The sequence below is a fragment of the Nanorana parkeri genome, unplaced genomic scaffold (assembly GCF_000935625.1).
Source record: "Nanorana parkeri isolate BGI_ZX_2015 unplaced genomic scaffold, ASM93562v1 scaffold305, whole genome shotgun sequence".
In the NCBI taxonomy this organism is placed as follows: Eukaryota; Metazoa; Chordata; class Amphibia; order Anura; family Dicroglossidae; genus Nanorana; species Nanorana parkeri.
Window position 1 is genome coordinate 180828 of NW_017306573.1, and position 27613 is coordinate 208440.

Consider the following 27613-nt stretch of genomic DNA (forward strand, 5'->3'; position numbering starts at 1 on the left):
GGGGAGTCAAGGAACTCCGGGGAGTCAAGGAACTCCGTCCAAACTCCGGGGAGTCAAGGAACTCTGTCCAGTAAAACCAGGTTTTGTGAAACCTACTCTCTGCATGATGAAGGACAGCAATCAACTCCTCCAGGACACAGAGCTCTTCAACCTTCCCAATCCAAACCCTGAGCGGTGGGGTATCTGAATGCTTCCAGTACAGAGGGATACACGCTCTCACCGCATTTATCAAGTGGATCGGTAGCGAGTTGCGATAACGGGCCTTGTTTGTAGACATTGAACTGAATGGTGTGCTGGTTTAGTTTAGACACATCCGGGAAATACTCCAATCTCAGCCTCCCTTAGGACAATTCATTCTATTCTTGCCGACAAACTTGCCTCCACCAACTCTTATGACACCTCATATGTAGCTGTGAAAACTGGAATGATTTTATCTACACAAACTATAATGGCCGCAATTAGGTCTCCTTGCCAGCACCTCTGGTACCACAGAACTCTGGAAGCCATTGTCGCATGAAAAAGCCAACCTTTCAACAAAAAAGTGTGGCAAGAACTTCCATGAAATGGTGACTAAGGTTCTCCTTCCAGAAGACTTACCACAGGACCTGAAAGGATCAGGCCACCTAAAATATATTACTTTTTGGTAGAGGTCGTAACTCTACTCGCATGCTATGGACCTTGGCAGTGGTGTCTCTCTTTTTCGTGTTGTACGGGGTATAGAAGGAGCCTTGAGATTGCAATGGCTACCATTGGGGGGTTTCATGACCTCCACTCTAGAACTCTCCTGAGAATAGTTCCTGACTGACATAAAAGGCCGGTGGGTGTTTCAGACCCCCAGTGTCCCAGTTTCTGGTGGACTAACCCAAGACGTTTACTACTAAAGAGGCAGAGGGCCGTTTTGGTGATCTGAATAGTTGACCAACCGGCTTAAATGTGTCCAGTTTTGGTTGGACTGTCAACGAAGATCAGCAAAGTTATGAATTTTGATTGGCTGTTGGTGGTGGTTTCTCATGCTACTTTTGTGTCTTGCCTAGGATGGAAATAAAATGAAAGGCAATGTGAAAATGGAAACAGAAGAACCATTTGTGATTAGTGATGAGCCATGTAAAGAGGAGGACATTACCCCAGAGATCAGCACAGGTGAGTAATAAACACTAAACCCAGAGAAGAGTCCCAGATTCTCCTTGTTCAGTCACTACAACAATTTCTTCTTCTCCCCCCTCCTCTGTCAGTAGACAGTAATGGGGGGACGGAATGTGTCTAGTGGGGGGAGTCAGGAGCCATCAGCCTCTATTAGACTCTGGCTCTCCTCCTCACATCTTGTTAGTCACGGTAGGTGAACTGTTTGTCTGTTTCCTGTCTGGGAGATTTCACTTCCTGTCCTGAGATACAACAGGAAGTGTGAGGAAATCTCTCCAAAAGAGTGGAAATCCATACTTCGAGTTAGGTGTCCAATTATGTAGACTTTCCTGTCATGTCCTGTTCTGGTGACAGCTTTAAAATGTTGTCATCACTTGACAATGGTCACCAGGACAAATAGGGTGAAGCTCCCCTCTGTGGACGCAAATAACTCCCCACCCCTCCATCCAAAACAAAAAACAGTTGACAAATGTTTTGAGAGGCTTACTTGCTAAGTTCCAGACTAACATGACAGGAGACAGGATGTAGAGAACTTCTCAGACGTTGCTCAGGTTGTTGTTGACTTTCAAAAATGCTCCTGATAACAGCTCTTCCCTCTCTTATTGTTTCCAGCGACACAACACTACAGGTATAACGCAAGAGCACAGCCCCTTCCTTCTCCTGATGGCAAAATCGAGGATGATGATGACCTCACATCTGATTCTGCTGGAGAAAACCCCATGACCCCAAACTTCCACCCAGCACTATCGTCCCATTCCACCATGCACATGGGGTGCTTCTCTGATGACCCAGTTGCCCATCACGCCAGTCAAAACCAGGGTGAAACATTGCCGTGTCCCGAATGCGGGGGGTGTTTTAGCCAGAGAGCCGGGGTCAACGTAAACACCGGGGACACGCTATATTCTTGTTCCGAATGCGGGAAGTGTTATACCCCGAAGACGCGTCTGGCGGATCACATACGAACTAACACGGGGACAAAGCCCTATACCTGCCCCCAATGCGGGAAAGGGTTTCCCTCCAATGCGCATCTTGTCATACACTATAGACTGCACACGGGGGAGAAGCCCTATTCGTGTTCGGATTGCGGCAAGCGCTTCCACCAGAAGTCAAACCTGAACCACCATCAGGTGATCCACTCGGGCGAGAAACCGTTTTCTTGTCTGGAATGCGGGAAGCGGTTTTTGAGGAAGGCCGATCTGGTGACCCACCAGAAAACTCACTCGGGGCTGAGGCCGTATTCGTGTCCTCACTGCGGGAAATGCTATAGGAGTAAGTCAACTGTGGTTAAACATCAGAGGATCCACATGGGGTGAAGGCTCCTCTAGTGTTCTCAGGGAGGGGTAAGCTCTTCATGAAGGGATTGAAGAGGCTTTGCCTCAAAGTCCCATCTGTCAATGGACAAAAGACCTCTAACTCATGCTTGTGTACCTACCATGGAAGGGCTGAACAAATCTGAAGGTCCAGGTAGCCGAGGCGGTTGACCAATCACATCTGGCACCTAAAGTTTGGAAGATTCTTCTTTTGATCCCAATGAAAGAGGCCTCTCCGCTTTGTGAAGGACATTTGTTTTGAAGTAAACTGTGTTTTTGTTCTAATTAGGGATGCACCGATACTAGTATCGATATCGGTGCCGATACCGAGTATTTGGGCGAGTACTCTTACTCGCCCAAATGCTACGATGCCTTCCTCGATACCAGAACTTCCGGTCAGAGGAAGATTTCCTCTGACTGGCAGTGCTGTAGGGAACATGTAGCCAGCTTCAAAATGCGATCAGGAAGCTGGGCGGCAAGTAATGACCCGCCTCTCCTTGATGCTGATTGATAAGGAAGCCGGCTTTCTAGCTAATCAGCATGGAGCCGGCTTCCCGGCCAATCAGAAAACTGGTAAGCGGGTCATTACTTGCTGCCTGGCTTCCTGATTGGCCGGAAAGCCGGCTCGATGCTGATTGGCTGGGAAGCCGGTTTCCTGGCCAATCAAAAAAATCAAGCCGACCAACAACATGGAGACGGCAATCAGACAGCCGGGCATTGTCATTACACACCACACGGCTCCCTGATTGCCTCTGAAGCCGGCTCCATGACAGCGGAAGCACCTGTATGGGTACTTGGTATCGGCGTGTACCGAAAGCAAAGTATCGGTACTCGATACCGAAAAACCGGTATGGGTGCATCCCTATTGCTAATGTACAGCATTGTAACCTCCTGCACATAAATGAAGGAACCTGTCCACACTTCCACTTGGCCACTGTGATGACTCCCATCTCAGCTCGCTAACAATGACTCCGTGGTTGCCTCAGAAGAACAGCCAAGATTTCGACGTAAAGCTGAAGTTTAATCTGCTTATATTTTGTCTGCTGATATCCAATGATTGAAAAGAGCAGGCCAGAGACAGACGGGTTGGGAAGGAACGAGCTAGATGATGCTGGATGGGGAAGGGGGGGTTACCCGTTGTAAAGACGTTGTCACTTTGCCCTGCATGACGGCCAAGACAATGCTTACCGATGTAGAATTCTCAAGTTGCAAGTCATTGTTGGCCGGCTGGGTGTAGAGGAACATTGTGGGTGAGGAGAGGCACTTACGACAGAAAAAAAAAAGAACCTGTGTGTGTGAAAATAAAACGTTAACAGATCTGCATGGGTTAGGGAATTGTTCGGGTGTGTTGATGACCTTTAATAAAATGGAAGTATATGTTACCTGAGGATTGTGATTCATGTGGATTGTTGTTTTTCCAGGGGGCAGTCCAAGGGGGCGGGTTGGGACATCTGTGCTGGGCACGTGGTCCAATTATGTTGGTCAGTCCTGTAGGTGTCGGTAGAGATGTCGACTAGTGTCTGAACACCGTGCAGAGTGCACTACATAGGCAAGAGGAGTCATGGTGGGAACAGAGACTGTTTGGGGAATTTTTGGTTGATGGCTGTTGTTTGGGGAGGGAAATCAACAGGGGGTGTTATGCATTATGCAGTGGATGTGTGCTTGTGGTCATATCTCCAGGAATGGAATGTGGCAGGGTGACTGTCAGTTTGGAGGGGGGATGTGGGAACGTAGTTGTCACTCAGATGAGGAGATGTGGGAGGGTTTCTGTTGGTCCATGGAGGAGATGTGGATAGGTGGCTGCTATCAGATTGAAGAAGATGTAGTAGGGTGTCTGTTGGTCCAGGGAGGAGATATGGGCAGGAGGGGTGCTGTCAGGTTGCAGTGAATGTAGGCAGGTGGGTACTGTCAGGGTAGGAGCTGTGGCTAGATGGGTGCTGTCAGGTGAGAGGTGGTCTATCAGTCTGTGGAAGGGATGTGAGTGGGAGGGTGGTCCAGGGAGGAGATGTGGGCAGGTGGGTGCTGTCAGGTTGGAGGGTGTTTGGTTCAGGGAGGAGATGTGTTCTTTCAGGTTGAAGGGGATGTTGGAGGGTGTCTGTGGTCCAGGGAGGAGATCTGGGCAGGGGGTGCTGTCAGGTGGGGGGTGTCTCTTGGTTCAGGTAGGAGATATGGGCAGGTGAGTGCTGTCAGGTTGCAGTGGATGTAGGCAGGTGGGTGCTGTCAGGGTAGGAGCTGTGGCTAGATGGGTGCTGTCAGGTGAGAGGTGGTCTATCAGTCTGTGGAGGGGATGTGAGTGGGAGGGTGCTGTCAGGTTGGAGGGTAGGTGCTGTCATCTTGGCAAGGAATATGGGTGGTGTTATCAGGTGAGAGGGGATGTGTGTGGGTGTGTATTGGTCCAGGAAGAGGATGTGGGTGGGTGGCTACAGTCAGGTGGAAGGGTGTCTGTCAGTTTACGATAAACATTTAATACAGAGTGTGCCCAAGCACTGGTGTCACAAAGCATTTTTGGTTTTCTACAAGGAGAACACAGCAGGAGCTGTTTTCTTTCATCTCTCTGGGATATTTATATATAGAATACAGGCCTGATGGATCTCATGATGTTTCTCTATGGTATCTCGAGAATATAGAGGACGAGTCTGAGGGATCTCATGTTTTGGTGTGGAATCCTGGAAATACAGATGACGGGCCTGAGGGATCTCCTGATGTTCCTGTGTGGAATCCCGGGAATACAGAGGACGGGTCTGAGGGATCTCATGATGTTCCTGTGTGGAATGCCGGGAATACAGAGGACGGGCGTGAGGGATCTCCTGATGTTCCTGTGTGGAATCCCGGGAATACAGAGGACGGGCCTGAGGGATCTCCTGATGTTCCTGTGTGGAGTGCCAGGACTACAGAGGACGGGGACATCTCTCTGGGGTATTTCTGTTCCTGGATCCATCTGTAGGAAACATCTTCTGCAAGTTCTCTTCAAGTTTCCTCACTTCCTCATCAACCAATATGGATTCTTTCCTCAATGAGATACGACAGATGTGATCTCTAGACAACCCTCCTATTGTGCGTTTACTAGGCCAGCTTACAGCCATCTTGCTGCCCACGTTAGTCTGGTGGATTGTTAAGCCAAACTTTTGCCTGTTTAGTGTGGGGGGGGTCAGGAGACATCAGCCTCTATTAGACTCCGGCTCTCCTCCTCACATCATGTCATTGTGTGTTACCAGCCAAGAGACGTGACCAGTCTCCCCCCACACACACACTCTCTGTGGTCTCTCATACATCTCAGGAGGCTTCACTCTCATCTTTATTCACAGACCCTCAGAGTGATGTCAAAGCTGAGGAAGAGGTGGAAGAACATGTGAGGATTAAAGAGGAGGAAGTTCTCGTTGAGATCAGCACAGGTGATTCATAAATACTAAGTCCAGAAAGGAAGGAGTCGCGGATTGTCCTTGTTCAGTCACTAAAACATCAGGCCATCATGGGTCTAAGATTTCTATTTATACAATGGCTTCCATATGTAGACGGGGAGAACTGTAGTAAGTTGGCTATCAATGATGGTGGCCATCAGTGGAAACACATTGATTGGCCTTTTTTTCAAATCAGACGGGCAGTACAGAAGCTACGGCATGGAGAGAAGTCCCGTTAGCTCCCAAGATGGTGAAACAGAGGACAAAGTTTTCACCACAGACTTTTTAGGAGTGCCTCACAATACAGATCGATCAGCTGACCCCTCTACACCAGGCGAGAGCTATGCTGAAAATCTGGTGACTGATCCTACAACATTTGGGGAGGACGACATTCTTTTCCCTTGTCCTGAGTGTGGAAAAAACTTCCCAAAGAAGTCTCAACTCACGAAGCACGTGAGGATTCACTCAAGGGTGAAGCCCTATTCCTGCTCTGTATGCGGGAAGGCTTTTGCGGAAAAAGGGAACCTTGTAGCCCTACTTGTGCTCCTACTGCGGGAAATGTTTTACGGAAAGGGGCCCTCTCATCCGACACCAGAAATATCACGCAGGGAAAAGCCGCATTCCTGTTCCGAGTGCGGGAGGGGATTTATGGTGAAAGACGATCTGGCAAAACATCAGAAGATCCACACGGGCCAGAAGCCCTTCTCGTGCTCCAAATGCAGGAAGAGCTTTGTGCAGAAGCAGCAGGTCATCAGGCAGGAAAAGAGCCACAGAGGAGAGAGGCCGTATTCGTGCTCTGATTGCGGGAAATGTTTCACGGCCAAATCGTCTTTCGTTTGCCATCAGGTGCTGCACACGGGCCAAAAGCCCTTTGAGGTGTTCTGAGTGTGGAAAGTGTTTTGCTCTGAGAGGAGATCTTAATAAGCACATGAGGACTCACACGGGGGTCATGCCACATTCTTGCTATCAGTGTGGAAAAGGCTTTCCAGATAAAGCCCATCTGGGCCGACATGAACGGACCCACATGGGTCCGAAGCCATATTCCTGCTCGGTGTGTGGAAGGTGCTTCGTGCAGAAAGCGGACGTCAGCAAGCACGAAAGGATTCACGCACGGCGGAAACCATACTCCTGCTCTTAATGCGGAGAGACCTTTTCGGAGAAGGCCTACCTGGAGCGGCATGAGGTAGTCCACATGGGGGAGAAGACGTTCTCTTGTTCCTACTGTGGGAAATTTGTCGGCACAAAAGCTTTCCTTATTTTGCATGAGAGGACTCACATAGGGGAGAAGCCTTATTCTTGTTCCGTGTGTGGGAAGAGCTTCGCACAGAAGTCCAACTTGCCTTCTCGAGTTCTCCAGATATTCCCCAGAGAAGGTGCCCTCTCAAGTTCTCCAGATATTCCCCAGAGAAGGTGACCTCTCGAGTTCTCCAGATATTCCCCAGAGAAGGTGCCCTCTCGAGTTCTCCAGATATTCCCCAGAGAAGGTGCCCTCTCGAGTTCTCCGGATGTTCCCCAGAGAAGGTGTCCTCTCGAGTTCTCCAGATATTCCCCAGAGAAGGTGCCCTCTCGAGTTCTCCAGATATTCCTCCAGGCCAGGTGCCCTCTAACCTATTTTCCATAGGGATGGGGTCTTGGCAAGGACACAGATTTGAGGTAAAGCTTGCTCTTGAGTGTCTCCACAAAGCTTGGGGTATTGGCAATGAATACCCACCCGCTGTGTCACCGCATATATGTGTTACACCCACAGGACTAGGTCAAGATTGTCATGTGAGATCATCCCTCCTACTGATCTCTCTACTGAGTCCTTACTTTTTAAGTTCATACAGTACCCAAGCCCTGATGAAGGGGGAGTGTCTAAGCCCTCGAAATGCGTTGGCTGTTCCATTTTCCCTCAACGTGAAATTATGAAACAATTTTTGAACTCTTTAATCAGTGGTGTGGCTCTCGTATACCTCACCCACCTGTGGTCAGGTCATCTGTACAGCTTTGGAAAGGCCACATGATGTGAATGGATGCAGGGCCCCCACTAAGATCTCCACCACCACATGATATGAATAGATGCAGAGACAGGTCAGGGGCCACCACTAAGATATCCACCTCCACCACATGAAGTTGCCGTGGTGACGTGCACGCTCAGAGGAAGTGGCCTTGGGACGATGGGGGGCGGCCATTTTTTTGAAGCCCAAATGAGGGATTCCGAGATTTTCTTTCTATCCAGCGGCTGATTATAGCTGAACACTTCCAGTCATAAGCTCTCCTATCCCGATCTGTTGTTATTTCTAATTTGATCGTTCAGCGATCACAACGCACAAAATATTGGATGCAACTGGAATTTCCGATAAGGCAGGACGTCGTAAATATTTGTTTTTTCTGCTCACATCGGAACCTTATCAAGTCCATATTGATCCACGGTTACAGAGTTCCTACGTCGAGCGACCTTCACCCCTTGTCCCCAAATTGATCACACCAGGAAAAAAAATGTGCAAAGATCACTCATGTAGCCATGGCGCCAGAAATGAACGACTCCGGCACACACCGCGCTGAGAACATACTGGAACCGTCTGTTTAATGGAGATAACACCGTATGGGTCACATCATAAAATGCCTCTATAGGCGCGGATGTCTACTTGGCGAGGCTCCTGTAGACCTTCAGCTGAAGGACACCCATTGGGAAGTCCTAGCCTACCATGATGGCCATGTTCCGATGCTTATATGTGCCCGGCGTTACCATGGCACCCAGCTGTCACAAGCAAGGCTTAGATTAGCCTGGTGGTAGGTTGCCATTGGAACATAGACTTGGGTTCTAGCAGAAAGGCTTTCCTCCAGAGTTCCTGAGACCCAAGTGGGCAAACGTGCCCACTGATGATTTAATATTCAGGGGATTTAACCCTTAATTGTTATTATTGATTAAAAATCAGACTCATAACTCAATACAACATAATAGTCAGCAAACAGGAAAGAGCAAATGACAAGGGACTGTTGTAGATTCAGAGGTCATGAAGATGGAACATGTTTAGTGTGAGAGTGAGAACCTCAAAAGTGAGGATTTCTGATTTTTTGGTCTTTGCTTTAATGATTTACGCCAATCTCATTGGTTTATTGCAGCTCAGTCTTTACAAGCCTGTGTATTGTTATGTACCGGCTCAGACATACCAACACATGGAGTATTAAGATGGACACAAGGATGTCATGATGGAGAACCGGCCGCCCCTCACATCGCTGGGTAAGAGGAGACTTTCATTTCTTGAGTATTGAGGATCCCCTAGATACACACATCCTCTGATATAAAGACATAGAAACAATGTATTCAGTCAGTGTGTGTGTTTCCTACAGATGGATCCAGGAACAGAAATACCCCAGAGAGATGTCCCCGTCCTCTGTATTCCCGGGATTCCACACAGGAACATCAGGAGATCCCTCAGGTAGATAGAACTGAGTTTCTTATCTCTTTATTATATCTGAAACCAGATAAACACCATGGATTATATGGAGGCACAGGGGATCCTAATTCTATTTGGTATTATTTTTAAGAATAAAAATCAGATTAAAGTTGAAGTGAAGGAGGATGCAGCAGATCTGTACGTGAAGGGTCAAGGTCCATGTAAGGAGGAGGGATGTTCTTCAGAGATCAGCACAGGTGAGGAATAAACACTAAATCCAGAAAAGAGTCCCAGATTCTCCTTGTTCAGTCACTACAACAATCTCTTCTTCTCCCCCTCCTCTGTCAGTAGGCAGTAATGGGGGGACGGAATGTGTCTAGGGGGGGGAGTCAGGAGCCATCAGCCTCTATTAGACTCCGGCTCTCCTCCTCACATCATGTCATTGTGTGTTACCAGCCAAGAGACGTGACCAGTTTTCCCCCCACACACACTCTCTGGGGTCTCTCATACATCTCAGTACTTGGGGCTTCACTCTCATCTTTATTCACAGACTCTGGAGATATTCAGAGAGACGTCAATGATGAGGAGAAGGATGAAGGACATGTCAGGATTAAAAAGGAGGAAGTTCCTTTGGAGATTGGCCCAGGTAAGATATATCAGTCCGTACAATCTTCTTCTCTCCCTTCGTCTGTCAGAACATAAAAGGAACCCACAGGACCACATACCTTAACATTTTCAGATACAAGGTCTACCCATTAATATTTCTCTTCCAGCCACCATACAACTGGCCATTCCTTATCTTCTGTTTGGTTGGTTGGATCCAAGGCTAGAAGTTGTAACCTCAATCAATGATCCATGTAATGGTCTACTTGTAGATCTATAACTCATAAACATTGACCTTAAAATACTAACAGTAATCTTGGTACCTAAATGAAAGAACACTTAGGGCCTCATGACCTTGAAGCCTTAGGTGGACTTCAGTCCTACATGATAAGTTGGAGGCAACGTCTGAAGAGTCATATGCTGGATACATGAAGTGAACTAGAGTGAGGCTGAGACGTTATTGTTTTCTCCTTAAGGGGTTTGATTGTACATGGTTGGCCCTTCCTTCTTTAGTCCATAGTTTGGGGATTCTGTTATGATTTGTTGGTCCATAAGCTCCACCCCCCATCTCTACACATTACTACAGTTGTGTTCCACTCATATGCACAGATCACAAAGACACCAGAGTGACCGAGAGGACGTTCAAAGATGAGGATGGAACAATACTCATGAAGATTAAAGAGGAGGAAAGTCCCCCAAAGAGCAGCAGAGGTGAGTTACAGGAACTAAACTCGGAAAAGCTCCAGAGATTCTTCTTATCTGGCCGCTAGCAACTCGAGCAACAGATGGGGGTTGATTTAGCTTCATCTCCAGCCACAGCCCTGAACGGGAGCACTGAGACTGGAAGTGACCAAATGGTTGTCGCTTCCAGCTTCAATCATTGCCTAGATGATCATTAAACAGATGTTCACCGCTGATCTCCTGCTCTCTCCTCCAACACCCGCCATGGCCGTCCCGGGCCTGCAGGAGGGGCAGTGAAGCCCAGCATACACACCGGGGGGGTTTGAGAGCTCTGATGCTGATTGAGAGCTCTGAGACTGGAAGTGACCAAATGGTTGTCGCTTCCAGCTTCATTCATTGCCTAGATCATCCGTAAACACAGGTTCACCGCTGATCGCCTCCTGCCATCCCCGCCAACACCCACCATGGCTGTCCGAGGCCTGAAGGAGGGGCAGTGAGGTCCGGGATACATTCCGGGGGGAGGATACTTGTTTCGGGGCCTGTGATCAGGCAAGTGTGACCTTAGACAATTGTCCCTCACTTCTCATATTATGGTGCCACTAGGGTGAGGGTGTTTGTGGAGCTACAAAAGACCGAATTGCCGTAATTCCCTCTAAGATCTGAGGACCCTCAAATAAGTGGACTTCCTGTCTCTTCCAGGTGAAGCCGACACAAAGAATGGCTTGGAAGAACCAGAAGATGAGAAAGAAGATGATGCTATAGCAAGATCTTCAGAGGAAAACCCAACTACTCCAAATCTCCTTCCAGCCCATCATAGTTCAAGTCCATCTACCGATCCCTCTACACATGGCGGGAGTCTTCCTGATCATCCCCATCACGCTCGTAGCGGGGGTGACATGTTCCAGTGTCCCGAGTGTGGGAAGTGTTTCAACCAGAGAGCAAAGCTCATCACGCACCAGAGAAGTCACACCGGAGAGAGGCCATTTTCCTGCTCTGAATGTGGAAAAGCTTTCACCCAAAGAGGAAACCTGATCACGCACCGGAAAATCCACAAAGGCGAGAAGCCGTACTTCTGCTCGGATTGCGGGAAATGTTTCCTCCTGAAGGGCGGTCTCGTTAAGCACGCAAGGTTTCACACGGGGCTCAGGCCATTCTCCTGTCCTCAATGCGGGAAAAGCTTTCCAGACAAAGGCCGCTTAGACCGTCACGAGACAACCCACACGGGGCAGAAACCATACTCCTGTTCGGTCTGCGGGAAAAACTTTTCCTCCAAATCCTACGTTAGCAAGCACGAAAGGAACCACAAACAGGATCAGCCGTATTCCTGTCCTGAATGCGGAAAAGGCTTTCCGGATGCGACCCGACTGGAGCGCCACGTAGTGGTGCACACGGGGGGAAAGCCATACACGTGTTCTGAATGTGGAAAAGCCTTTTCCCAGAAGTCCAACTTGAACGAGCACGAAAAAACGCACACGGGAGAGAAACCGTTCTCCTGTTCCATGTGCGGGAAAAGCTTTGCCTATAAATCCAACCTGACCACGCACGAGAGGGCGCACGCGGGGGAGAAGCCGCACTCTTGCCCCGTTTGCGGGAAAAACTTTGCGCAGAAATACATCCTGGCCATGCATGAAAGGACCCACACGAAGGAGAAGCCATTTTCCTGCAGCGTGTGCGGGAAACCCTTTGCACACAAGTACACCCTGGCGATGCACGAGAAGGCTCATTCGGGGAAGATGCCGTATTCGTGTGCCGTCTGCGGGAAAAGCTTTGCACAAAAGTATGTCCTCGATGACCACGAGAGGACCCACACTGGGGAGAAGCCATACTCCTGCACCGCGTGCGGCAAGTGCTTTGCACACAAGTCCAATCTTATTACGCACAGGAGGACTCACACCGGGGAGAAGCCCTATGCGTGCTCCATATGCAGCAAATGCTTTGCACAGAAACCCCATATGATCACACACGAAAGGTCTCATACAGGGGAGAAGCCTTTTTCCTGTTTGGAATGTGGAGCGTGTTTCACGAGGAAGTCCAAACTTGTGACCCATCATCGATCCCACGCGGGGAACCCATTGGATCCCTCAGATGTCCAGTTGCAGCACCTAAAAATTCAAATCAAAGAAGAACTCTCTGACATCGAGGATGAATGAGGTTGGTAAACTCATAGTCAACCCAGAAAAGGCCGTTGTGCAGAGCAGATAGGAAACGTCCTGGAGTGGCCAAGGTTTCACCCCCTTGGCTACGTGGTATAGGTCATGGGCAGCCTATGCACTGCGACAGGCGTGTTTAGACCAGATCAAATATTGGCGTCCTCCATCGAGTATAATTTGGAATCCAAAATGGAAGCCATCAGTGTTCTTTCACTTGGTACGTATCATAGTTAGATACTTGGGTTGAAAAAAAGTCCATCAAGTTCAACCTATAGAAGACCAACCTCAACCTTGGTCTTCAGACACCAAAGAGGGACCTTCACTTCCCGCATAATCCCCTGCTCTTCTTCAGGACTTCCCTTGTGCTTCCCCCTTCTTCAGACCTCTCTTCCTGGTGCTCTACCAATTCTCCAAGCCTTTAAGCTTATTTTTAACAGCTGTGATTTAGTAGAGCTAGAAGACCCCCAACTAAGGTCTTAAGAGCCCACTAAGCAGCATGTTGGCTTCACAATGGTTTATATGGCTGGTATATGCCAGGCTTATGTTTAAATTTGCTGATATAGGTGTAGAAGGATCAAAATCAAACACCAGCAAATCCTTCTGAGGGAACATTCCTACAGGTGACGGTGAGGTTTCAGCCCAAAGAAACTTGTCCAATGATTGTGGTAGCATTGGACCACGTGGTAGCATTGAACCAGTGAGATATTTAAGCCCTACAGCCCAAAGAATCTTGTCCAATGATCGTGGTGGCATTGGACTACGTGGTGGCATTGGACCAGTGAGATATTTAAGCCCTACACTCTTACCACCTGATTTACATGAATGTTCTCCATCACTAAACTACTTTCTACACAGCTCTAGGTTGCCAAGGAGCCCTCAACTCGTTGTCTGTCTCTTGAACCTTCAGTTGAAAGTACTTTCCAATGAATTCCATGTCAGGTAGTACTGCAAGTCATAGAGATAGTGTTTGTCCTCACTATTCTGATGACGTTGGTGCGATATACGGCCATATTTATAATATATACTACAGGTGTGCTGTAGTAGAACTAAAAGGGTTGGCTGGTGCTTTTCCATTGATAGGCCACAGCCAGGAGATCCCTGCCTACCCACTGGAAGAGGATGTAGAGTTTTGAAGGCCCGGTCTTCATTACCTCCTCAGATCTTTTATGGTTCCAAGTCACGTTCTGAAGTCTCTGTTCTCCCCCACATTTCTTCTCTGAACATAATGAGAATGTACTCTCACCTGTAACTGGATTTGCAGTTCATCCTCCATTCCTCCATGACACAATTGAAGAAAGGACACCAGCACACCAAAAATCCTTCCAGGATAACCATGTGTTCCTTTAATAAGAACCATGTCAAGTAAAAACAAGCGCATGGCCACGCAGGGTTCCTTCATCAGGCTTAAAATTGACCTCAACTTTCTTCAAGTGATTCCTGTAACCAGCTGTGCCATCCGCAGTCACTACGAGCACCCTCGCTTGTTGTGGGGCATCCGGTAAGGAGTGAAACAAGTTCCTTACTATGTTCATCCTCCATGACAGCCCCCAAGATCATTCCCTCATCAGTCTGTCCATATAACAGTTTGATATTTGTTTGCTGTCTCCATACCTTGTTCTCGATGACATAGAGCTTAGGAGGCATTATAGTCAAGGACTGTTAAAATGTTCTAGTTCCAGTACGTGGGTCAGAGACAATCTATTGAGTGTGGGCTGTCATGGGGGATGAACTGGAAGACCAAATTAAGAAAGGAATTACTGAATCTCCGACAAAGGCTTGTTCCAGATGTATAAAAACCATGTGATGGAGACCAAACATGGAATATCTATGATGGATACATAGCTTGAGGATATGGAACTTAGAATTGTGTACTCACTACAATTGGAAAGTGTTTTCTTGCCACAATAAAGTCTGTTATGAATGTACCGTTATGAAATAAAACCATTTGGCTGAAAGACTCATTTTCTTTATGACTTGTTCTTGGGCATACAGCCCTTTATTTCTCGTCTTGGAAAACATAGGACTAGGCTGCCTATGTATTATAAAAGTTCAGATGAAGGTTTCATGTCCCCGAGATCACATGGAGGTTACTTACTGGACTAACTGTAACATTTAAAGAGCATCATTGAGAAAACACCCTCATGGGTGTATCTCCACTTATTATACCTTCACCCTATTACACCTGATTGCATCGCTATAATTATAAGTACAACATTCATTGGCCAATAGCACAGTGGCTGGTGTTTCCCAAGCCTGTTTCAGGTAGTGTGATGTGTTAGAGACCAGGGCGCCTTGTCTAATGGCATGAAGAAGCTTGTTGTGCAAGAAATAAGGGAGCCTTATTTCCATTCCAATCTCCATTCTGGGCCAATGGTCTCAAGGCTTCAGATAAAGAACGTGGAACCAGTATAAAGGTCCGGAATCCTGACCGTGCCTTTAGGGTGCCTGTCCCAGCTCAGTGGCTCTCAGGTAGAAGCCAAAGTCAAGCAATGTTTCAGGAGAAGGCTCACAGATTTCTCTCAGTGGGTTCCTATTAGGGATGCACAGATACTTTTCGAGTACCAGTGCCGATACTTGGCATTTTCATGAGAACTCCCAGGCACTCCACCATTGTCCTGAAATCATTAGTCTGTATTATTTTAGAAAAACTGTCACATGACAATAAACAAAAATGTATCAGTACTCGTACTTCTAAGTACTCGGCAAGTACCAGTTCTCGTACTCGCAAAACTGGTATCTGTGGATCCCTTTATTTATATTTATAATAAAAGACTGGGACACCTTGAGTGTACGTGACAACTCGAGGATTGGTGAGCCCCTATCTGTTATGCTACAGCAAGCTATTTATGTTGGATTTCGTGTTATCTTTCGTTTTGAAAGCAAATAAACTGCATTGTACTTGCACCTCCGGTCTTCAGTGGAGTGTCCTTGTTACAATATATATATATATATAAACAAAATCGTACATTAAAACAGAGATGTACAAATCCCAGGAGCTCTGTGTGCTCCTTACAAATGACAGCTGCCTCCTAATTTTTTAATTTTTATCTAGTGTAGTCCTGGAGCTCAAAAGTATCGGTACATGTACTCGTACTTGTACCGAGTACTGTACTTGGTATCTGTGCAACCCTAGTTCCTATGAAGCGTCATCTGTATAGGAGTAAGACATGGGGTTGGGAATGTAGAGAATGAGAAGACTAGGACACTAGGAAAATAAATTAGAAGACTGAAGAAAAATTTGAAGACCAGGAGGTAACTTCTGAGTTGACACCTGAAAATTGTAGCATCTTACTTTTACTGAGTTACAAAGACTTGTGTCCAGGAGCGCTCTCAGATCAGGTATAAGTGCAATTTAAAGGTCAAATCCAACCAGAATCTAAAGTATTTGATGGACACCAAAGGGTTACATCAATCAATGGCTTATTGTAGCTCTTGCGTACTTGATGATGAGATATTCCCACCATTTCTGGTCCAGCTTCCTTCAGCCGTTATGAAGCCAAGTGTCAGGGCGGAGTTACCCTGTATGCAGGAGTGGAACCCAATAGCAGAGAACAGTGCTGGATACAAGTCCGGGGTGAAGGTTCAAGATGGGAAATCCAAAGGCGTAGTCAGAATACCGTCCGGGTTAAGGCAGGCAGCAAATATAGATGAGAAGACAAGCCAGGGGTCAAGAATCAGGGAGTCCGAATGGTGGGAACGGAGATCAGGAGCAGGAAGAGGGTAACGCTTCGTACTTGCACAGGATTTAGGCAGAATAACTCAGCAACACGTCAGGGCTCTGACTGGGATTTAAACCCAGCAAGGTCCAGGAACGCCCCCGTTGTCGGAGCAATGAGGAAGCTTCCAACCCCCGAGAGCCAATGGGATGGCGAGGAAATGTACAGTAAGTGTGTCAATGAGGCCCTCCCTCTGAATGATCAGCACCTGAATTGACTAATAGGCCACGTGCATGCCCTGCCACCGGGCACCAAGATACCACAGGAAGGATCCTACACCTGGCACCATGCCCTTCGACAACCAGGTAAGGGGGCACCCCTGGTCCCATGATACATTGTGCCCTTCTTTCTGGGGGACTCATAACAGGTGAGCTTTAAAACGAGGGCATTAAAACCTCACCTCCAGAATCCATGAATGTTGTTGGTGACTGTAATAGACGTACCGGGTTACGGTCCACCGTCGGGCTCCAACGCCGTCCTGCGCAGGCGCGCCGTGGTAACCCCTCACCTCCTAGCAGGGACTCAGTAGTGCGCAGGCACTCCCTGGGACTCCGCGCACCTAATTCGAGCAGTCGGCTTAAAGCCGCTGCTCACTGATGGATCGGCGTCCTACTGTTGATTGTAGCAGGACACTGATCAATCAGTGTCTGCCTTGCTGCCCTTCAGGATCATCAGCCACAAGCAGGTCGTCGGATCCAAGAGTCTCAGGGCTCTACCATTGACCACCAAACAAACCACAAGTAGAGGCTTATGCCTCCTGGCTACCAGGACACTACTATAGTGCTGTTGTGCTGAACTTCATTACCTGCTAGCTAAACTCCTTGCTGTTTCTCACAGCCATTAACCCTGTGTGCTATTGCTGTTGTGCTGAACGTCATACCCTGCTCTCTAACTACCAGAGGAGTGGCACTTCCATTTTTGCCAAGGGGAGTATGATGTTAAGCAGCTCTCGATCCGCCTAATCAAATACAGGGCAACAGAGTTCAGCTGCACAACTGATCCCCATCCATGAAACTCCGCAGTTGCGATCCATTCCCATAGATAAGAGAAGCGAGGCTTTACAGTGACTTTATCACCCAACATTACCCAGTACTTGAGCTGTGGAGAACATAGGCAAAACGTGGCCAGGCCATCACCGACGTCATTTAGGGTCTTGCTGTTTTGGAACCAAGTAGAACAGCCAAAGCTGTCATTGATGCTCCCAAACTTTATCCATTAGGTGCTCCATTCAGTGTTCAAAAATATACGTCGAGGACTCAACAAAGGATCCAGCAGGAGCACGGCTCAGTGGTTGGATGGTTCCTTTTGCCAGCTTAGTCCGGTGGCCCAGGGCAGTGTAGCAGCAGCCCCAAGGTTACTTTTACTAAGGATTATGGGAAGGAGCGAAAGGTGACAACCAGGACGGCTCAACGGTTTTATCCTTCTGCAGGACACTTCTGTGACTACACATCCCTTCGTGCTTGCCAAAACCAATCCCAAAGGTCTGTTCCCAATGCTTGACCTCAAGTCCCACCAAGAGTCCATGCATTAACGATAACACCAAACGTGACTAAGTTGCATTGACGTGACATGTATCACTACCCTTGTGACACTTACCACTGTTGCTGGGACTTGAGGACACATTTGGAAAACACTGAATTATGAGAAAAACCCAGAAGTAGTTACCACCAACAGTTCATGAGTACCAGCTCTATAGGTGCTCCGTACAGCGACCCTCTTCTGCTTTATTGACTACGTATGGCTCTGAAAGAGCTCCTTGGAGAAGCCAGTCCTGCCTCGGCAGGCAAGTGCCCTTTGCTAACCATCTCCTGGCCTTCAAAATTGTGAAAATGCAAGCCTAAAGGCAGGTATGCTATATATAAATATATACAGTACATGGCTCAACCAATTCCATAAGTCAACCATGAGTCCATCGTCGGCCCGCGTAACTAGGAACTAGAGAATCATAATGCTTCAAGATTAGGATGGGTTGAGTGTAATGGTGGACCTGACCTAACCTTAGATTCCTGGTGACACTTTCGACCCACTGCCCATTGCTTGCCACCGTCCATACTCAGTTGGTGACCACATGGAAACATATGGATTTCCCTTTCAACTGTCCAGATGCAGGAAGGTGAAAGCTTGAAGGGACCTGAGCTGAAGGCCTCTGGATTGAGGGCACAGAGATAGTGTAACCCTAGAACTGTTCTTTCCCTCACTTGGTACCCTTTCCTCTTGTCCATGGACAGAACACATTGGATTCAGAATACAAGAGGGCCTTCTGGCTGGAGGTCATCAAGCAATATCTAGACCAGGGGCGGGGAACCTCCGGCCCTCCTGTTGTTGTGAAACTACAGGTCCCATGAGGCATTGCAAGAGTTTCACAGCCACAGGCATGACTCCTAGAGACAGATGCATCATGGAATTTGTAGTTTCACCACACCTGGAGGTTCCCCAGACCTTTCCTCCCTAGACTGATTGTCCCTGGCTCACCCCTTTCATTCATTGGATTTCAGTTCTTTTAATCATGGAGTCTCAGCATCACACGTGGGCGTTACCTAGGGTGGTCTGCATGCAAATACAGCCTGCCTAGGAAAGCCCACTCCTGCAGACTGACACCCACCTACCAAGGCATTTCGATATTTGTATACCTGATCCAAAGAGCTGGCCCATTGCTTGCATCAGGGTTGAGGGGTCTTGAGAGAGTACTGAGGCAGTGTGCTGTGATGCTTTCAGGAAGCTATGTACAGCACTCTGTCGGCCCCCTGATTTACAAAGTCACATGACTTCCCCCCCATCTCCTCAATTGCCAGTGCTAGGACCCCCTTTTCTTCCCTTTTATAAGAAGAGGACATTAATATTACCTCCTCCTTACTGGGCACACACTCCCCAGTCTCACATCTGTAGCAGGAGAATTCTCACACAACCAAAGCTTTTCTAAAACTGTGGACTACAACAAAATGGACGCCACTGGGACTACAACAAAATGACCCCCTCATCTTCTACAGAAAAGTTGACAGTATCAAAATATATCTCTACATAGAAGCAAACAAGGAGGACTTATTACAGTTACCATTAGTATATCAATAATTATATATTTTTTGTTAATAATATGGTTAGGTTTGCTTATGCTGGCTATGACAAAATGGCCGCCACCCTTTATGCAGTGAGCCCGTTTTCCTCCCACGGTGAGATGTTCGCCCTCTAGCGGTTAACTAAGGCTTCACACTGAATGAACGGTGTTCTTTTACTGTTTGGCGTTCTAGTCCCTTAGCAGGGCGTCACTATAGCAACAAAGAAGCAGCTGGGCGGCCGTGGAACGCACGCAGCGGAAGTGTTGGAGCCACACGGCGGAAGTAAAGGAAGTGTTTCCGGTGTTGGTCATAGAGAGGAGACAGGCGGCTTTCCAGGGTGATTATTATATATTTATTATTATTTATTTGTAGACTTTTTTTTTTTTCTTTTGAACAAAGAACATCAATTCCTAAAACTCTGTACCTGCTTTGCCTCACTGCTGAAAAACTGTAGAGATAAAATCAATTAGCCACACAGATAGACTGATGTGTTGTGTTAGGTGTACAGGCTGATAGGGTTATACTGAGCCGGAGTATGTTATGAGCCGGAGTATGTTATGAGCCGATATGGCCGCCCTCATATACTGAGAACTTAGAAGCCGTACATAGAAACAAGGCTTTCAAAATAATAGTGTGGAGCGATCAGACTATCGACATACAACATGTATGACTGGAGATGGGAGCGCCCCCTTTAACGTGTCACATGGTTATCTTTGCAGAGGGTTTATCATGGTCAGTCCCTTCCCGGTGTCTTCGCTGAGGATGGAGAAGGAGCGCGGTCACATGACCGAGAGGATGTTAAACCTGACCCTGGAGATCATCTACCTGCTGACCGGAGAGGTGAGGAGGATTCTGGGAGGTCACATGACATCACTCTTATCTCTATTCATAACACACAGACCTGAACGGAGAGGTGAAGGGGATTCTGGGAGGTCACATGACATCACTCATCTCTATTCATAACACACTGACCGGAGAGGTGAGGAGGATTCTGGGAGGTCACATGGCATCACTCTTATCTCTATTCATAAAACACAGACCTGACCGGAGAGGTGAGGAGGATTCTGGGAGGTCACATGGCATCACTCTTATCTCTATTCATAAAACACAGACCTGACCGGAGAGGTGAGGAGGATTCTGGGAGGTCACATGACATGAGTTTCCTCTCTGTTAATATGTCTTTGAAGGTTCTCGTTGATCCAGGTCATGGTTTGGTGGTCATGTTTAGCTGGACTTGTTCTGTAATGTTGAGGAGGAGTCAGCACTCACTCAGGTGGTTTCCTCAGTTGAGATGAGCTTGTGTTAGGATTGCACAGGAAAGGTTCATGGAACCAAAAGGATGTTACAGAGGGCTAGAGTGTGTGAGACAGGTCCTCTTCACCAGCTGGCAGCTACCTGATGAGATTTTAGAGTGGCCCAAATTAGAGCTTGCTTAACTAGCCCAACATTCCCAAGACAAGGAGAGACAAACCGACAAGTTCACCACTTTACTACTACGGGCCGGAGCAGTTAATCTGGAGAATGGATGGATGAGGACAATTGGGTGAAGAACCTTTCAGACAGGGAACTTACCCAATCTTAGGTGGTAGACTTAGCCCAGGGACTGAATGTGGCTATGGCTTCCCCATGTTGGTGTGTCACTCTGCCATGTTCCTGTGGTACCTCCATGTGTCTTAGTGGTACTCCAAATTGTCCCTGTGGCGCTCCGCCATGTTCTTATTGCAGCTACATAATCTTCCATCCATACCGGCCACCGATTGGGAAACAACATAGCTCCACCCGATTGTCACTGTTGTCCTATCCAAGACCAAAGCACTTCATTCCAACTTGACCCCCAGTGGAAAGAAGGGGCCTTCAATCACTCAGTGATCTGCTCCGTGATGCCAGTATGAGTCCCTAGACTCCTTCTAGATAGTCTGTCTACAACAGAGTGGGTAAGAGCCATTGATTGGACCACCTCCTCTACCCATGGGCGGCTACACCATACTTGTATGGATACCTGCAAGAGCTACAGAAGGCAAAGCCATTGATCAGACCTTGGACCACCACCTGTATCCAAGGGAGGTGATACCATACCTGTAGGGATGTCTACTAGAGCTAAAGAAGGTGAAGCCATCAATTTGATATTGGACTACTATCTCTACCCAGCGGAAGTGGCGCCATACTTGTATGGATACCAACAAGAGATGAAGAGGGTGAGGTCATCGGTCGGACCATGGACCATCACCTGTATCCAAAGGAAGTGATACCATACCCGTATGGATACCTACAAAAGCTAAAGTAGGTAAAGCCATTGTTTTGATCTTGGACCACCATCTCTACCTAACAGAAGTGGCACCATACTTGTATGGATACCAACAAGAGCTGAAGCCATCAATCGGACCTTGGACCAACAGCTTTACCCAGAGGAAGTGACAAAACATGTGTATGGATACCTACATGTGTATGGATACCTACAAGAGCTGAAGAAGGTGCAGCCATCGGTTGGACCTTGGACCATCACATCTTCACAGAGGCAGCTACACACCATACTTGTATGGATACTTACAAGAGTTGAAGAACATGAAGCCATTGTTCAGATCTTGGACCACCACCACCTCTACCTAGCAGAAGCTATATCATACCTGTATGAAGACCTACAAAAACTTAAGAAGGTGAAGCCATCAGTCAGACCTTGGACCACCTCTTCTATGCAGAGGCAACTACAACATTCTTGTATGTATACTTACAAGAGCTTCAGAAGCTGAAGACATCATTCGGACCTTGGATTACCACCTCTACACAGGGGTATCTTGTGGATACTTACAAGAGTTGAAGAACGCAAAGCCATTGTTCATAGCTTCTGCTGGGTAGAGGTGGTGGTCTAGGGTCTGAACAATGGCTTCATGTTCTTCAACTCTTGTAGGTATCCAAACAAGTATGGTGTAGCTGCCCCTGTGTAGAGCTGGTGGTCCAAGGTCCGATCAAGGGCTTCAGCTCTTGTAGGTTTCCATACAAGTATGTTGTAGTTGCCTCTGCATAGAGGAGGTAGTAGAAGGTCTGACTGATGGCTTCACCTTCTTAAGTTTTTGTAGGTCTTCACGCAGGTATGATATAGCTAGGTAGAGATGGTGGTCCAGGGTCTATCAAACCTGTATGAAGACCTACAAAAACTTCAGAAGGTGAAGCCATCAGTCAGACCTTGGACCACCTCTTCTATGCAGAGGCAACTACAACATACTTGTATGGATACCCACAAGAGCTGAAGGAGGTGAAGCCATTGATCGGACCTTGGACCACCAGCTCTAGCCAGAGGAAAATAACTGTATGGATACCTACAAGAGCTGAAGCCATCAATCAGACCTTGGACCACCTCCTCTATGCAGAGGCAACTACAATGTACTTGTATGGATACCTATAAGAGCTTCAGATGGTGAAGACACCTCTACACAGGGGAAGCTACATCGCTCCTATATGGACTCTTACAACAACTGAACAGGTAAAAGCCATTGATTGTACTTTGGGCCTCTGCCTCTATACTGGGGAGGCTGGACCATTATTGTACGGACTCCTGAAAATACACAAGGAAGGGACCCCTCTAAGATCAACTGTCAGCAGCATCAACTCTGTGACATGCAGTATACCATCGCCAACTATTTGGTGACAGCCCTAGCATCCTTAGTTGGAGACACACTGTGTCACATTCAGAACTCAAATGAATTAGTCAACCAGGTCTGTGGATTGAGGTTACAGGCAAAAGAGATCATGGTGTCCTATGAGGTCACATCCCTTTTCACTTGTATACCTATAACTGCTGAGGTCGGCATTCGGTAACCTGAGGAACCCACTTGGATTAGTGATAAAATGTCTTCAGTGTTACAGAAAAAATTCATCTGAACATGACTAACTACTACTAGCTATGTCCATGAATAGTACACTGACCCGACTGGATAGGTGAGGCTACCTGGAAGGTCACCACATCCCTTTTAGACATCATTGTTGAGAATGTTTATTCCTCCTTCCACTTGTTGTTTCTTTTAATTATAGAATTATATTGCCTTCAAGCTACGTGATGGCTTGGTTGCACCAAACCTGAAGAAGGCCCAAAGCCCCTTCGCACTTCAAGCTCCATCCTTGACAACTGAGAACAACAATGACAAGAAAATTGAAGAAGTCACCCAGAAGATCATTGAGCTGCTGGCGGGAAAGGTGAGCGGTGCCGGGAATTCTGGGACATTATCCAGTTACAGACAAGGGATGTGTCTTAATGGTGACTGTATCATTGTGTGTGTCAGGTTCCTACTAGACATCAGGATGTCTCTGAAGAACACAAGGACGCCATGATGGAGAACCGGCCGCCCTTCACATCACCGGGTAAGAGGAGACTTTCATTTCTTGAGTATTGAGGATCCCCCTAGATACACACATTCAGTCAGTGTGTGTGTTTCCTACAGATGGATCCAGGAACAGAAATACCCCAGAGAGATGTCCCCGTCCTCTGTATTCCCGGGATTCCACACAGGAACATCAGGAGATCCCTCAGGCCCGTCCTCTGTATTCCTGGAACTCCACACAGGAACATCATGAGATACCTGAGGAACATCATGAGTTCCCTCAGGAGGATCAGGTAGATGGAACTATTGTTTTTTGACATTTGAAACAAATCTGCATTTGCCAGACAGTGATGGTGTCAACTATTTATTATAGGGAAACAGTGTCGTAATCAAAGTTGAAGATGAAGACGATCCATATGTGCAGGGTGATGAGCCGTGTAAGGAGGAGGACATCCCTCCAGAGATCAACACAGGTGAGTAATAAACACTAAATCCACAAAAGAGTCCCAGATTCTCCTTGTTCAGTCACTACAACAATCTCTTCTTCTCCCCCTCCTCTGTCAGTAGACAGTAATGGTGGGACGGAATGTGTCTAGTGGGGGGAGTCAGGAGCCATCAGCCTCTATTAGACTCCGGCTCTCCTCCTCACATCATGTCATTGTGTGTTACCAGCCAAGAGACGTGACCAGTCTCCAATAGTAAAAAAATAAAATTTGGACATTAGATACACTTTAAATATTCATATTTGTGTTCTTATTCCCTCCAGATGGGCTGTACAGACGGTACACCAGGGAGGAATGTCCTGAGAGCTCTCTAGATAGCAAAGATGATGATGATGATTTCCCTGCAGACTCTCCAAAGGACCCTATGACCACAGATCTCTACCCATCATCTCACAGTGTCCATCTAGTAGATCCTTCTACTCTTGGAGGGAGCTTTAGCGATCCCTCCCTTCCTGTAACTTATCACGCAACCTATGGGGCCTCTAAGAAGTTTCCGTGCTCCAAATGCGGCAAGTGCTTCACCCAGGTGACGACGTTCCTCGCCCACAAGCGGACTCACATGGGAGAGGTGCAGCACTCCTGTCCCGATTGCGGCATGCGTTTCGACCTGAAAAAGGACCTTGTCAACCACCTGGCCAGCCACACCACCGACCAGCCATACACGTGCTTCTACTGCAGAAAACACTTCTCCAGCAAATCCCGTCTGGACCGTCACGAACTCATTCACACGGGGCACAAGCCATATTCCTGCTCCATGTGCGGCAAGCGATTTACGCAGAAGGCCAACCTAGCCCGCCATGAAAGGACTCACACGGGGGAGAAGCCCTTCGCCTGTCCCGATTGTGGCAAATGTTTCACAAGGAAAGCCACTATGATCGAACACCAGTATTTGCACAAGTGAAGAACGCACCGCTGCTTGGGTGGTGACGGTTGTCTACACACGTGCCTGTGGCATGACAGTAGTGAAGTGCTTTGTTATTGTACAACGGTTTGAAGTTACTCATTTTGTTGATAAGGACAATCACGTCAGATCTCTGATGGACTTGTCAACGCCGGTTGAGGGTACCATCGTGAATAACCCAGTGAAAATAAAGAAGGCCTATTTATGAGTCCACCTGGTCTTTATGCCTTCAGGGACATTCTTGTTGGGCTGGGATCCAGCATGGAGGCTCAGTTTTTTCACAAGGCCTATGGTGAGGTGTGCAGATCCCAGAATGGTGATGGGAACACCTCACCAACGGAGCCACCAAGGGCTATAAAAAGATGGTGGGTGACCCAACTTCCCTACACCTGCCCAGACCTGAACCTTCATATCAATCTGTGGGACATTTTAAACAAGATCTAGAACCATAAACCCTCTGTGAAACCAGTTCCTTCTTCCTACTAAGGGCTTGTATGCCCTAGAAGTCCTGCAACCCTTGTGTCCAATGAGTGTACCCTTTTTGGCCACTGGGGCACTCTTACTGGACAGAAGGGTGGCAGGTGGGCCCTCCAAAGTATCAATGTGAAACCAGGAACAGAGTTGAACAGAGAATAGGATTTTCTAGTGTAGGCACCTTGTGGCGCTTGCAAGTACCTATGTTCGTTTTCAAGTCTGTTGCTACGAAGGCTCCTTACATCCTTGGTCCAGGCTGTTCATGGGGCCTCGAGTTCTGCCTAAGTCAAAGTTAAGCCCTACCCCTTCCTGCTACTAAGCCACACCCCTTTTATTCAGCTGTCAAATGCCAGAGCCTCTACTGCTCACTCAAGCTCTGACATTTGACATCTGAATAGGGACGTAGAACCCAAGGAGGGCTCCATAGAGGTAAACTGGAAGAGATCCACTCTCCTATTTTTCCTGGTGACCATCACCATTGGAGCAGAAGGTTCATGTAACTCCAATGGGGTTGGACTTAGTAGGAGAGCAGGGCTTACTCTTGATTAGACCATAATGTCATGGGCCCCATGTACAGCTTGGGAGTAGGACCCAATGAGGGCTTCACAGAGGTTAATTGGAAAGAGATCCACTCTCACTATTTGTCCTGGTGACCATCGCCATTGGAACAGAAGGTTAATTCAACTCCAATGTGGTTGGGCCTAGTAGGAGAGCATGGATTAATCTTGACTTCTAGTTTCTTTAGGCCTTTTAAAGCCAGTTGTCGTGGACAGGGTTCTGTATCCACAGGCAGGGAACCTAAGATTACAGGTGGTAGGTGGAGTCACAGAGGCACACTGGGCCCAAAAACGGCCACAAGGGTCACTGGGTAACACAGGATGCTCAGAGTGCACTGGAATTACAGGGGAAACACCCATACCATAAGGGAGGTCATAGGTTGGTCACACAGGATGTTTAGGAAGCTCTGGAGTCACGGGGTGGCACAGGGTGCTTAAGTGTCACAGGGGTCACCAGGTGCACTGGAGTCACAGGGAAAATAGGATGCTCTGGGTCAGAGGGTGTTTAAAAGCCACAGTGGTCAGGTGACACCGGGTGCAGTAGAGTCACAGAGCGACACTGGGTATGCTCAAGAGGTTACGGGAGAACACAAGGGATACTGCAGCGGGGCCAAGCCTCGTGTCTCTGTGCCGTTTAAAGCTGACACCAGCCAGGAGCTCTGTCTCTTGATTGGCCACGAACCAGACCCTATGGGTAAAACCCCGAAATGCCAGCAGTCACTAGCTGGACAGGAGTCCCCGGCACTGGAAGAGAGGAGAGGAATGGCACCAGGGGTTTGAATATACACAGGCCACGCCTTCGTCCCTCTCAAGTCAGTCCTAATAAGTCCACACCGACATGGATGTCCACCATTTCTTCAGTGCATTTTTGGTTGCATATAGTTCCTCCAACATGGAGGTGGCTGAATATAGACAAGCGGCTGTTCGCTATTGAAATATACAATGTTTGCTTTTAGTAGAACCTTATAATTCAATATCACTCCAGATGATCCTGACAGCCCTGAGGCTATCAGCAACATAAAGGTGGCACCCTGGAGGCAGCACCATCTCCAGTCTACTGATCATACAACACATATAATTTGGATCCACTCCAAACATGGCTGACATTAAACTCAAAACTGACATTGAAACCACTTAATCTCACTATGAGACCACCAGAAGTAGAACATGATGGCACCCCATGCAGCTGGATGAAATGAGGGCCGGGCTAAGTCCTGTCAACTGCCCGATGAAACTACTTCAGTGACCAGTAAGAACACTCTCACTGGACATGGGGATGGTGGTTGGTGGAGCTCCATAACATTGAGAGCCATCTGATTGTGTAAGTTGGGTTGAGTAGCTAGGCCTTCATGTAGCTAGACCTTCACATTAAATTCTGGTCAACCTAAAGGAGATTGGATGATCAGATTGGCTTTAGTCTATACAGACTAGACC

At 47.6% G+C, this 27613-nt stretch overlaps 2 protein-coding genes across 2 annotated transcripts in view; both read left to right on the forward strand.

Annotated features, from left to right (window-relative positions):
- LOC108788090 (oocyte zinc finger protein XlCOF7.1-like) overlaps nucleotides 1-5853 on the forward strand; it is an 11761-nt gene extending 5908 nt beyond the window's left edge. The window contains exons 5-7 of the mRNA XM_018557824.1: nucleotides 1035-1140; nucleotides 1753-2409; nucleotides 5756-5853. Coding sequence (XP_018413326.1) covers nucleotides 1035-1140; nucleotides 1753-2409; nucleotides 5756-5853 — 861 coding nt within the window. The remainder of the gene's footprint in view (nucleotides 1-1034; nucleotides 1141-1752; nucleotides 2410-5755) is intronic.
- A 3472-nt stretch (nucleotides 5854-9325) lies between these two features.
- Nucleotides 9326-27613, forward strand: part of LOC108788091 — a 59675-nt gene continuing 41387 nt past the window's right edge. Inside the window, exons 1-10 of the mRNA XM_018557825.1 lie at nucleotides 9326-9485; nucleotides 9779-9874; nucleotides 10441-10542; nucleotides 11212-12599; nucleotides 16138-16382; nucleotides 21761-22085; nucleotides 23458-23619; nucleotides 23987-24037; nucleotides 24118-24217; nucleotides 24511-25098. Coding sequence (XP_018413327.1) covers nucleotides 9326-9485; nucleotides 9779-9874; nucleotides 10441-10542; nucleotides 11212-12599; nucleotides 16138-16382; nucleotides 21761-22085; nucleotides 23458-23619; nucleotides 23987-24037; nucleotides 24118-24217; nucleotides 24511-25098 — 3217 coding nt within the window. The remainder of the gene's footprint in view (nucleotides 9486-9778; nucleotides 9875-10440; nucleotides 10543-11211; nucleotides 12600-16137; nucleotides 16383-21760; nucleotides 22086-23457; nucleotides 23620-23986; nucleotides 24038-24117; nucleotides 24218-24510; nucleotides 25099-27613) is intronic.